Raw genomic sequence first — 13,315 nt, 5'->3', positions numbered from 1 at the left:
TGTCCAAGGCGAAAAAAGAAAAAAAAAAAAATAGGAAGATGGCTTGACCAATTGAATGGAAATTACATAAGATAATATTTAAATAAGGTACCATTTTATAGGCTAGTTAAAATGTTAAGAAATTGCGCTTTAGTACAGCGACAGTAAGCTATTTAAATTTGTCTTTATTAGCTACATCACATTTTATATTTATATACAATAAACTACAACTGCTTTTAAATTTAAGTAATTGTTTGGCATTAAAAAGTTTGAAAAATGTAGCCTACACTGTGTGGCGTACCTTCATCATTAAACCGATCCACAATAAATGCTTTTAATCATCAATATACGCTGCTAAAAAACCGATTCGCAGCCACCTTTCATAAAATCCCGACTACAAGCTGGACGAGTAGGGCTTGTGTTCTGCTTGTTGCGTTGAGCGTCACACACGCCCCTTTTTTATTGCCCTGCGCTACGCGACGCGACGCGTGTTCGCGCTCGCGCTCGTCTACTGCTGCAGAGAGTAGCGCTCGTGACGTCATCCTGCCGGAGCGGCTGCTGGGCACGGGCGGAAAATGGGCACAGAACTGCGAGGTGAGAGGCATACTTTCTGACACATGTAACAAGGTTTGGACGGTGACGATGGGAAATGCGCGTTTCTAGGCATCGGATTTGCTGATATTAGAAAGCTGCGGTCATGTAAGGGGCTCGAGGAGACGGGTTTGTACCGCGACTCGCCTACGTTATTGGAGAAAAACGGTGAAAATCTGTTAAACCGTGGTTGCGCCGTCGGGCACGATTTTGCTGCGAGGTAACATACCTCCAAATATATGCCCATGACCGATATGCTTAAATTGCGTTTGGCATTATTATTATTTGTCATAAATTGTGGCATGATCTCCATGGTTAGTAGGAAAAGCGGTAGAGACGTATGCGGTATAATTTCTCACATCCACGGACCCAAGAGATTGAGTGAGAGCATGAGCTCCATTTCTGATTATTTAGTGCCTCCACCCTTATCATACATTACATGTTTGCCCACGACCGCATCAGCTGTCAGTGACACGGAACACAATCCTGATTATTTAGGGAGAGATCCCGTGTGAAATGATAGGTTGTGTCTCAAAACCTAGTGAGCTGCCTAACTAGACAGCGTTTTTAGCTGCCTGCGTAAACATGGCCATGATGTCGCCGGCCTTTTTCTTGTCTGGATGATTCTAAATTGTGTGGACCGTTAAAATTATTGAATCAGCTTAGCAAAACTTATTTTATTTTTATTTTATTTTTATTGTTTTTCAGTTTTGCTTCATATCCGTTCCAAGGCATCCGACAGCTTATGAATACTTACATTTAAAGGTTTAAGATTGTCATAACTAGCCTACACTGAGATAAATATATATATAAAAAGAAAATATCAGACCACTAAAATTTAAAATGTATTTTTTAAATCCAACTGATGCTTATCATAAAAAAAAACAAAACAGATTATTTTGTGTAAATGTCCAAAAACTACTATTTAGATGTGATTTTTTAATTGTTATTTATTTTATTTTTTTGCTTCTAACAATATCTATCTACAATAATAACTATTTGATAGACTACATTAAAAACTGCAGTCTATAATAATACTATTAATGCAAAGTTGGTTGTTGATCTCTCATCTTTGTTTCGGACTGTACCTGTATAAATCTTTAATTTCTTTTACAGTTTTTTAGACTTTGAGCAATTGGTGGTCTTTATCAGTAAACCCAATATTAAAGAACCAATAACCAAGTATAAAATTGTGAATATTGTTAAAATATTGGTCAAAGCGATATGTTGCACTTATTTTGACCAATTAAAATTTACTGTAAAGAAAATCAATTGACAGCCAATGTAGATGTAATTTCTCTAATTATTGTAAAGAAGTCTAAGGTTATCAATGTTGCCACTTTCTTTTGCATAACATGATGATAATAAGACTCAATGAAAAATGACAATGTGACATACTGTTATTTACTGCTTCAGAAGTTGGTGGTCCCCTGTGCCTGATCTGCTATTGATCTTAAGTATGCTCAGGGCTGGTTTGTTTACCGCCTGTGTAAAGTCCTGTTTTCTCAGATTTCATGTGTTTGGTCAAGGAAATGTGTAACAACTTTGCAAAAAAAAAAAAGAAATTTGCATGATACGACCTTTTCATCATATGTAAGACTATTGAAGACTATAATAAGTAGTGTTTTGACAGGGGTTCAGGGAGCCTTTTGGTGGTTATTGTTGACCTTTTGTGCTTTAAGTCCTGTAACATAAAAGTTGAAAAAAAAAGACTTAATCATATAATTTCATATTATTAAATCTTTTGCCATACAAACCTTTGGACGTATCCATAGTGACAAAGAAAGTAAAAGTGAAAGTGAAAAAAAAGTGACACAGTTAGCCCTAGACAAAGTTTAAAACATTATTGTAGTGCAATGATTATTTGACAGGTGAGTAGGCAATTGTTCAGACTGACTCAGATGCATTAACATTTACACTTCAAATACAATGAGTTCACAAGCATTTCACTGATCATCAGATCACAACACATTTTGGACCCAGATTACAGATGTTAGGGTCATTTGAAATAAACTCACCTAAAGGATTATTAGGAACACCTGTTCAATTTCTCATTAATGGAATTATCTAATCAACCAATCACATGGCAGTTGCTTCAAGGCATTTAGGGGTGTGGTCCTGGTCAAGACAATCTCCTGAACTACAAATTGAATGTCAGAATGGGAAAGAAAGGTGATTTAAGCAATTTTGAGTGTGGCATGGTTGTTGGTGCCAGATGGGCCGGTCTGAGTATTTTACAATATGCTCAGTTACAGATACTGGCCACAACACACACAACCTTGAGGCGGATGGGCTACAACAGCAGAAGACCCCACCGGGTACCACTCATCTCCACTACAAATAGGAAAAAGAGGCTACAATTTGCACGAGCTCACCAAAATTGGACAGTTGAAGACTGGAAAAATGTTTCCTTATCTGATGAGTCTTGATTTCTGTTGAGACATTCAGATGGTAGAGTCAAAATTCGGCGTAAACAGAATGAGAACATGGATCCATCGTGCCTTGTTATCACTGTGCAGGCTGGTGGTGGTGGTGATATAATGGTGTGGGGGATGTTTCTTTGGCACACTTTAGGCCCCTTAGTGCCAATTGGGCATCGTTTAAATCCACGGCCTACCTGAGCATTGTTTCTGACCATGTCCATCCCTTTATGACCACCATGTACCCATCCTCTGATGGCTACTCCTAACAGGATAATGCAGCATGTCACAAAGCTCGAATCATTTCAAATTGGTTTCTTGAACATGACAAAGGGTTCACTGTACTAAAATGGCCCCCACAGTCACCAGATCTCAACCCAATAGAGCATCTTTGGGATGTGGTGGAACGGGAGCTTCGTGCCCTGGATGTGTATCCCACAAATCTCCATCAACTGCAAGATGCTATCCAATATGGGCCAACATTTCTAAAGAATGCTTTCAGCACCTTGTTGAATCAATGCCACGTAGAATTAAGGCAGTCCTGAAGGCGAAAGGGGGTCAAACACAGTATTAGTATGGTGTTCCTAATAATTCTTTAGGTGAGTGTAGATGTTAGTAAACAGGGTTAGGAAATTAGTATTATACATGCCCTTTTATACTATGTTTAATCAATTTGGTTGCTGAAAAAAATGATGGAATAATTATAGTTTTTAGCAGAGCTGCACAAAGTGTTTTTCCAGAGAGTTCCCAGTTGGCAGTGAGTTGTGCTTCACAAATTTGCTTCTGGGTTAAAATCTATCAAATCTATGTGCTTTAGAGAAAAGTGTAAATGTGTTTAAAGTGCACAGAGGAATTACCACAGGCTACTGATGTTGATTAAACCCAAATGTTAAAATGTAAAGCACCACTAGGCGAGATAATGAAGTAGTTATGTCTGTTAATTGCATCTGTTAACACAATAATAATGTTTTTTTTTTCTGTGTGCCTCCTTTTCAGCAACTGAACTACAGCAAACGGTGCACTCAGTGGATGTGAATGTTTGCTAACCTGTATGGAAAATAACATAACTGTGAAATCGATTGGCCTGCTTTAGCTAGTGGTACAGAAAGGGAAGTGTGAGAGGGGTCTGTGTTTTATTGGGATGTCTTCCCAGACTAGTGGCATGTGATGAGCTGTGGGTAATGAGGGATAATTGGCTCAGTGAAATCCCATGGATCAATAAGAGCCAGATGAGTCTTTCACCAGTGGAGCTTCAACTTTTGGAATCAACCACCCTGAGCAGTCTTGGCCTTCACTGTAATTAATTTTGCTCCGGCAGCTACGAGGATTGTTTGCATGCTTCATACAAGCATTAGCTTTGTCCTTGTGATTCTGCTGCTATGCCAGCTGGCTCTTCTGGTTTGGCTCCTTCATGTTCTTTTCCTACAGTGTCTTTTACCTTCTTGTCTATGCATGAAATGGCATTCACAATGCCTTTACCAGTGCAGGTCATATGTGCTCAGAAGTTGGTTTTGTTCCAAGAATGAGATCGAGGTTTCCATAAATATCCAAACATTTATTGTGGTTTTTGACACAAAGACAGCTAATGTGGTTAAACCATGTGACAGTGGGATTTTTTTATTTTTTATTTTTTTGCAATACCATTAGTACCAGAGGTACGAATTTATTAGGGAAATTAAAAATGGTCAAGATGCTTCAGACTTTTGAAACATTTTGAAACTTGAGATGCACTGACCCTTTTGTAATGTGTTTTTGGGTGTAACACAATTTAACGTGACAAAACCATAAGGCAGAATTTGATTTTATCGTTTGAGAATTGATTGGATTGATTAGAAATATAAGAGCGCTCAGTGCCATCAAGAAAATCATTCCAGAGGCAGATCTAGTTGTTAGATTTTGATGTAATAAGATAAATCTTTAGGTTAATGTGCACTGATGCATTATACACAGTAAGACCATGAATATGTAATATGAAATATGTATTATGTGAATTGGATTTTCAGGTACACTCTCAGAAAAAAAAAGGTACAAAAGCTGTCACTGGGGCAGTACCTTTTTCAAAAGGCACAACTTTGTACCTAAAGAGTCCATATTGGTACCCTAAAGATACATATTAGTACCTAAAATGTACAAAAGTGTACCCTTTGTAAATGTACTGCCCCAGTGACAGCTTTTGTACCTTTTTTTCTGAGAGTGTAGGTCTAATTTGTGGACTAAATTTGCATACTGAGTTTACTTTAAAAATTGAAGTTTGACGGAAGTAATGTTATAGATTTTTTTTGTCCATATGTTTAGTTTTTCCAAAAATAAGTCCAAATAAGTAGTTTTTCCAGGAAAATGCCACCGTTTTTTCCATATTCCACTATGTTCTTCCCTTAACTTAGACGAGTTGATACGTACCTCTCCTGTCTCAGTGTGTACACTCAATTACTGTAGCACATGGTGCCACTATGCTAGTGTTTAGCTTAGCACCATTAATTCCATTGGAATTATATCACTATATCTACTCTTGTAACAGTCTTTAAATAAGCAAAACATGGAAGTGGTTGGTAGCTTCTAAATTTATCCCTGTTTTGATCCTAAGGAATGAATGGTGCTAAGCTAAATGGCACCGCCACTATGCTAGTGTTTTAAATTATTGATGAAAAAACAAGGAATACGTAGGCATAACAGTATGTATATATTGAATGTTAATATGCTAGTGGAACTCTGTAAAAGTATCATTGGTTGTTTGCTTGTTGTCACTCTTTTGTGTTCCAACACAGTGGACTATAAGAGCTGAGCTATTCTGGATGCTACTTTTAAACGGGACATTGTGTGATCATGCTAGCATTTCCAGTGTTACTCACTGAGGAGAAACCACTAGTTCCAGAAACAAGAATGAATGGTATTAGGAATCAATAGCATTTTGAGAGCAGTCTTTCTGGCTTAAGACTTGTTTATACATGAAAGTGAAATGGTATTATGCATGGTACTTAATTATGCATTGTATATATAGGTAATAAGGATCAGTCAAAATCTTGGCTTAATCATATGTAGGCTTAGAATAATATGACTTCAGTTCATTTTCCTAGACTTAAAATGTATATAAATGTCAATGTGTTGACTCAATGGATAAAATGGCAGTATTCAGCTCGTACAAAGCCTCTTTCTATTCCATGAATAGAATTCAAATGTCATGATAAAAATTATGTAATGCACTGATGTGTCAAGAAATACAGATAACGTTGCTCACCATGACCTGTTATAATAAAACACAATGACGTGGACACATGCAATTCGCATATGTATGAATCTTTCAGTAAAATGTTAACACCGTTTCCTAACCAGGAAAATGCAATACAATGTTTTCCCCCATCCATGTTGAAAGCTAAAGTGACATAATAAAATCACAGCCAATAAGATCACTAAAAATAAGGCATTGTCATTTGTGTGATTTCTCACAATAACACAATCGTTTCTTGAACGATCCCTTTAAAGGTACAGGTTGTAGGACCTGCCACTAGAGGGAGCACTACCAAAACCATAACAATTGCGTGGTTTGTTGACGCTAAGAAGGAGTGTGGAATGATGGGATTTGTTGTCTTCTACCCAACTGCTGATGGCCATCAATCAGACGGAAAGATAAATCATGAATTTAATGGGAGTTCAAAGATTTGCGCGAGTAGATTACACACAAAGTCAATGCAAAGACGCAATCAGACTATGGATCAGATGCGATGCCCCACGTTTGGCGTGTATGCCCAATAATACTAATCTTGTTGATTGTTATAATAGCATACGTTTTCTGCAAAGATACGAATCAAAACAACTCAACTGTCGAGTAAAACACAAGCTAGATCTGCATCTGTTTTGTCGCGAAGCTACTTCCGCATTTGTCCGCGAAACTATTGTCATTTGGTTTCCACGTCAGTAAAGGCGGTAACAAAGGGAAACTAACGTCATTGACAGGCGACTGCACTGCCCCGTGTCACGGTTTAGAAGGGGAATTTTCTAATGATTTAAAAGTAGTTGAAAACATTAAAGATATTGCTAGTAATCAGCTGGACAAAAATATATAACACTAGCCTAGTGTTTTCTGGATATTTTACTGCAAATATCTTACAAATTGTACCCTTCAGTGAGCATAAGATGATGGCAAAGGCAATCTAAAAATAAAAATCTAGGATTACATTTTAATAAATGAAAAAATAATAATAATAATAATCAGCCAATAACCAATATATTCCTATTACAATCATAATCTTTATTTATTTATTCACAATATTCATAATTTTTAATTCATAATATCATCTTCTCTTGGAGTTCCCTGCATCGCTCCAGTCCATTGTCATTAACTCTCTTCTCGATCCATTCCAACATTCATCCTGCATTCTTTGATTTATCCGCCCCATCCTCCTCTCCGTATTGCCTCTTTCTGATGATTCATCATTACTGGCTGGCTTGTTTGTATCCATTTATTACTGTGCATTACATTCTAAGCTTGTATCCGTGGCAACAGCGAACCTCCATCTTGGAAGCAGCATTTTGTCTGTGAGACTCAAACGCCTCTCTCTGTCATCAAGGTCAGAGCTGATTGCAGGAATGTTGATCGTGATGTAGCGTCAAAGCAGCCCCTCTTTTATAGCCTCTGATAGCACCAGGCTGTTTGCTAGGCTTAAATGGCTGCTGTTAAAAGAACCCTCTAATGGTTTTAGTTATGTTTTTACTGTTGATGCTTGCTAAGAAGGCCTTAATCAAAAGTCTTTTGTTGTCCCATCACAGATCTGAGACGAGAGAGTCTTCAAGCCCCATTAGTAATGACAAGGTATTCTCTGTCTCCTCAGCTGAGGAGGAAGGAGCTTATCACTAGAGACAAACCCAGACAGAGATCATTTGTGGCACAATAGGGACAAGACCAAGAACGACCAAGTGCCTATAATGATGTGCACTCCTGACAGAATGACATATGAAGACATCCACATAATGAATCTGATTGCATAGATTCTCACGTGTATCCTCTCTTTCGAATCTGTGTCACAATAGATGATATAATGATGATGCTCTTAAATCAGCAAGGGCCCTCAGAGAAAGAGACGATGTGTTGTACTGTGTGGGAGATTTGATGAGCAAAGGACAGCGAATGTGGAATAGGTTTTGACATGATTGTTTAAGCGTGTTGCCAGATTTGTTTTCCCTCTTTCAATTTTTAAACAGTGAGATGTAGTCCAGCCAACCCAATTCAAAATTTTGTGAAATCACGCTCTATTTATTACCTCAGACTAAGCACTTCTTGCAAAGGTCACATACAGTAATTCTATATTAACAATGTAAACCTGCTTAAGGTGGTTTACTGGTCTTAACTTGTTTAGCATGTCTCCTAAACTGACTAGCTGATAATTCTAAAACCAATATAGCAATACTGAACAACGGCAGCCAGATTTGTCATTTTTGTCTTTAAAGCTGAATTTTCAGCAGTTTTTACTACAGTGTTCAGTGTCACATGATCCTTCAGAAATCCTTCATATAGGAGGTTTTGAGACTATTGAAGAAACATTTATTAAACATTTCTTATTATCAATGTTGAAAACACTTGTGCTGCTTAATATTTTTGTAACAATGTAGAAGTCTTTACTGTCACTTTTTATCAATTTAATGCACCCTTGCAATGGTAGTGTATATTTATATATGACATATTTGCATGACGTATTATTTTTTTATTTACATTTTTAATTATTATAAATTTTTAATGTTTTGCACAGTATCATTGGAGATTTGTTTCCTTAGATTATGAATGACCGCTCGTTCATACCTTTATAAGTGCATGAATGTTTGTCTTTTATTCTTTTCTCAGTACTGGGAATCAAATGTATTTTGTGATTCATCTGTCAGTTGATTGGTTTTGCTCCAGGATTAAAAAGAATTAATGAAGAAATTCTATTCAGAACACGAACAGAATAAACTTCTGGAGCCAAGACTGCTGGACAATTTAGTGGTTGCTCTTCTACTCTATAATATTGCTTGTTAAATGCACTGTGCTTGACCTGCTATGGCAGATAATTTGATTCAGTATATCTTGGATTAATTTGGGGAATTGTGCTCGTCTAATCCCCAGTTGAATGAATATGACTTGCTCTTTCACTTTAGCCTCAGGCTGAAATTCATTCCAAGATCATGTGTGCAGGATAAATACTCATCATTTCAGTTTCATGCTCATTCTTATCTGCAGTGTTCGCAGTACTGTGGCAATGAAAAGGGTGGGAATTGAAACAGTATAGAAGACTGAGGAACACTAATGTGGATTAATTACACATTTTGACTTGTTTTATGTTGATGAAGTGACTCTTTGGAAATAGGTAGATGAACTATCATACCACGTGACCTACTACCAATAATTTCACACAATAGATGCCTCCTTGGCAGTATTATTAAGTATTATTAAGACTGTTCCTTGAACTATTGCCCAACATTACATTGAGTAATCACATTGAAGTGTAGCATGTTGAAAGATATACTTAATTGATTGAGGCCTGGACAAAATATGTTCATTCCCATTAGTGCATAGAAATGCATATTCAGGTAAATCGGCTCCATGCGAGTCTATTCTCATAGAGGCTGAAACCACTCAGACAGAGATTAGTCGACTTTACTTCTCAACTCTTGCTTTAGACTGTCCTGAGGTTTTATCATTGCACATTTCCATTCACTTTCATGATGCTAGTTCATGCATGTGGACTAGTGGAAAGTTGTTAGAATTGATAAATTTAGTGATTGGTGCAGATTTCAGGAACAGAGATTTATATTTAACCAATGGATTTATTATATATATTGCAGCATACTGCAATGCACAAATACAAATAAGAGCATATAATATACATATTATTAATATACAGTATTGTTCAAAATAATAGCAGTACAATGTGACTAACCAGAATAATCAAGGTTTTTCGTATATTTTTTTATTGCTACGTGGCAAACAAGTTACCAGTAGGTTCAGTAGATTCTCAGAAAACAAATGAGACCCAGCATTCATGATATGCACGCTCTTAAGGCTGTGCAATTGGGCAATTAGTTGAATTAGTTGAAAGGGGTGTGTTCAGAAAAATAGCAGTGTGGCATTCAATCACTGAGGTCATCAATTTTGTGAAGAAACAGGTGTGGATCAGGTGGCCCCTATTTAAGGATGAAGCCAACACTTGTTGAACATGCATTTGAAAGCTGAGGAAAATGGGTCGTTCAAGACATTGTTCAGAAGAACAGCGTACTTTGATTAAAAAGTTGATTAGAGAGGGGAAAACCTATAAAGAGGTGCAAAAAATGATAGGCTGTTCAGCTAAAATGATCTCCAATGCCTTAAAATGGAGAGCAAAACCAGAGAGACGTGGAAGAAAACGGAAGACAACCATCAAAATGGATAGAAGAATAACCAGAATAGCAAAGGCTCAGCCAATGATCACCTCCAGGATGATCAAAGACAGTCTGGAGTTACCTTTAAGTACTGTGACAGTTAGAAGACGTCTGTGTGAAGCTAATCTATTTTCAAGAATCCCCCGCAAAGTCCCTCTGTTAAAAAAAAGGCATGTGCAGAAGAGGTTACAATTTGCCAAAGAACACATCAACTGGCCTAAAGAGAAATGGAGGAACATTTTGTGGACTGATGAGAGTAAAATTGTTCTTTTTGGGTCCAAGGGCCACAGGCAGTTTGTGAGACGACCCCCAAACTCTGAATTCAAGCCACAGTACACAGTGAAGACAGTGAAGCATGGAGGTGCAAGCATCATGATATGGGCATGTTTCTCCTACTATGGTGTTGGGCCTATTTATCGCATACCAGGGATCATGGATCAGTTTGCATATGTTAAAATACTTGAAGAGGTCATGTTGCCCTATGCTGAAGAGGACATGCCCTTGAAATGGTTGTTTCAACAAGACAATGACCCAAAACACACTAGTAAACGGGCAAAGTCTTGGTTCCAAACCAACAAAATTAATGTTATGGAGTGGCCAGCCCAATCTCCAGACCTTAATCCAATTGAGAACTTGTGGGGTGATATCAAAAATGCTGTTTCTGAAGCAAAACCAAGAAATGTGAATGAATTGTGGAATGTTGTTAAAGAATCATGGAGTGGAATAACAGCTGAGAGGTGCCACAAGTTGGTTGACTCCATGCCACACAGATGTCAAGCAGTTTTAAAAAACTGTGGTCATACAACTGAATATTAGTTTAGTGATTCACAGGATTGCTAAATCCCAGAAAAAAAAATGTTTGTACAAAATAGTTTTGAGTTTGTACAGTCAAAGGTAGACACTGCTATTTTTTTGAACACACCCCTTTCAACTAATTGCCCAATTGCACAGCCTTAAGAGCGTGCATATCATGAATGCTGGGTCTTGTTTGTTTTCTGACAATCTACTGAACCTACTGGTAACTTGTTTGCCACGTAGCAATAAAAAATATACTAAAAACCTTGATTATTCTGGTTAGTCACATTGTACTGCTATTATTTTGAACAATACTACCTTTCAAACATGCATATTCAAGGAATAACTTTTAATTAATTCATTTAACAGCTGTTGAGGGAGTGATGGTAAATTTGACATCTTTCTCTCTTCTGACGACCATAAACCATTTTCCTTTTACCTGGATTCAGTTTTTTTTTTTTTTTTTTATCATTGCAGCAAATAGTTTTTAATGGCTAATGGCTAAGGTTTCACTGCTTTAGTTTATTTAAAGACTTGTATTTAAAAAAAAATTATCAGTTTGGTTAATTTGCAAATATCTGTTGAGCAGGGTGATTTTGTGTCTTTGCATAAAAGCTGATAGAAGTGAAGAGCCACTCTTAAAATATATTTGGAAGGTTTTGAAAATGGTATTAAAAAGTAATAAATCAGAAGTGCTGATACCTGCAGATACCCTGTACTGTATTTGTTAATATTTGTTCATTTTGTGTGTCTTTTCTCTCTAGGACAAAAGGTTTGGACTGTGAGGAAAACAGATTAAGTGCCAGAAACAGGCCTAACTGCAGTCAAGACCTCATTGGAGATCTAAATCAAGAACGTGTGACTCAGAAGGAGCATGTGTGGTGATCCCCTGTACCTTGCTCAGCCCGTAGCAAACCCAGCGCGTCTGAGATGAGTGGTCCTCTTTGGTCCCCGGCCGCTGTCCCTGCCTGCTCTTGGCAGCGCTTGGTGGCGTGAGCAGATTGCTCCATCCTGGCATCCACGGGAGCGTGGAATGGCCTCTTTGGACCTGCCGTACCGTTGTCCTCGCTGTGGGGAACACAAGCGCTTTCGAAGTCTGTCCTCTCTGCGTGCCCATCTGGAGTACAACCACACCTACGAGACCCTGTATGTGCTGTCAAAGTCCAACAGCGTATGCGATGCCGCTGCACTGCTCCCCCTAGTGGCAGACGGAGCCCTCACTGCCGAATCCCGTTTTCCATACCGCGAACTGCCCTGTCCCGGTGAAGAGCTCAGGCTTGCGCCTTCGTCTACTGCATGCTACCTGCCCAATGTGGAGTTTCCTTTGGGCGAGATCCTGGTGAAGACAGCCATGAGCTCTGGCGACGCCTTGTCCTCCACAGGGAACAACGCTGTGGCGGTGGCCGCTAATGTGGCTGCTAGTGCGGTGGAGGCAGCTTATGAAGAGGGTCTGGCTCGGTTGAAAGCGCGAGCGTTTGAGAGGCTCGAGCTAGACGAAAGGCTCGAGAAGTTGTCGGAGGAGGTGGAGCAGAAGATCGCAGCGCGTGTTGGCCGTCTGCAGGCGGAGCTGGAGAGGAAAAGCTTGGAGCTGGAAAAGGCAACGCTGGAGAGTGAGAGACTCAGTCAGGAGAAGCAAGACCTGGAGGACAAGGCCACAGAGCTTTCGCGGCAAGTTGACGTGTCTGTGGAGATGCTGGCCAGCCTTAAGCAGGATCTTGTTAACAAGGAGCAGGAGCTCTCACACAAACAACAGTAAGTTACAGGCATCCCACCTTGTTGCATGACCAGACCACCCCTTAGAATGAGGAAAAAGTGGCTTTTGATTGAAGAAATAATGAGAAATGTTCTTGACTGCTTGAACCTTGCTGTTTTTGCTCAAAGGCTTGATTCACTCTAGGGTTCTCCAACACAGGTTGCTTTGTGTAGCAGACAGAAATTGTTTTCGACAGTTCCATGGGTCCATAGCCTCATTTAGACAAGGCATTAAACTAGACTGCTCTGTTGCAGGCTTTCCATCTTCGTGGTTGTTTCAGTTTAGTGTGCTTTATTGGCGTGACAAAGGTTTGTACATTTCTATAGCTTAGCTGAATGCAGAATAATGCAGAACAAAATTCTGTCCTCATTTACTCAACCCAAGGGAAATT

The 13,315-nt window shown here is 38.6% G+C and overlaps 1 protein-coding gene across 1 annotated transcript in view; it reads left to right on the top strand.

Moving 5' to 3' along the window:
• The first annotated feature begins 468 nt into the window (after window positions 1-468).
• fbxo41 (F-box protein 41) overlaps window positions 469-13,315 on the top strand; it is a 36,094-nt gene continuing 23,247 nt past the window's right edge. The window contains exons 1-2 of the mRNA XM_026273071.1: window positions 469-573; window positions 11,936-12,923. Of these exons, the coding sequence (XP_026128856.1) occupies window positions 12,205-12,923 (719 nt within the window). The 5' untranslated portion in view covers window positions 469-573; window positions 11,936-12,204. The remainder of the gene's footprint in view (window positions 574-11,935; window positions 12,924-13,315) is intronic.

The sequence above is a fragment of the Carassius auratus genome, chromosome 1 (genome assembly GCF_003368295.1).
Source record: "Carassius auratus strain Wakin chromosome 1, ASM336829v1, whole genome shotgun sequence".
Lineage (NCBI taxonomy): Eukaryota > Metazoa > Chordata > Actinopteri > Cypriniformes > Cyprinidae > Carassius > Carassius auratus.
This window is presented reverse-complemented; position numbering and strand designations above follow the sequence as displayed.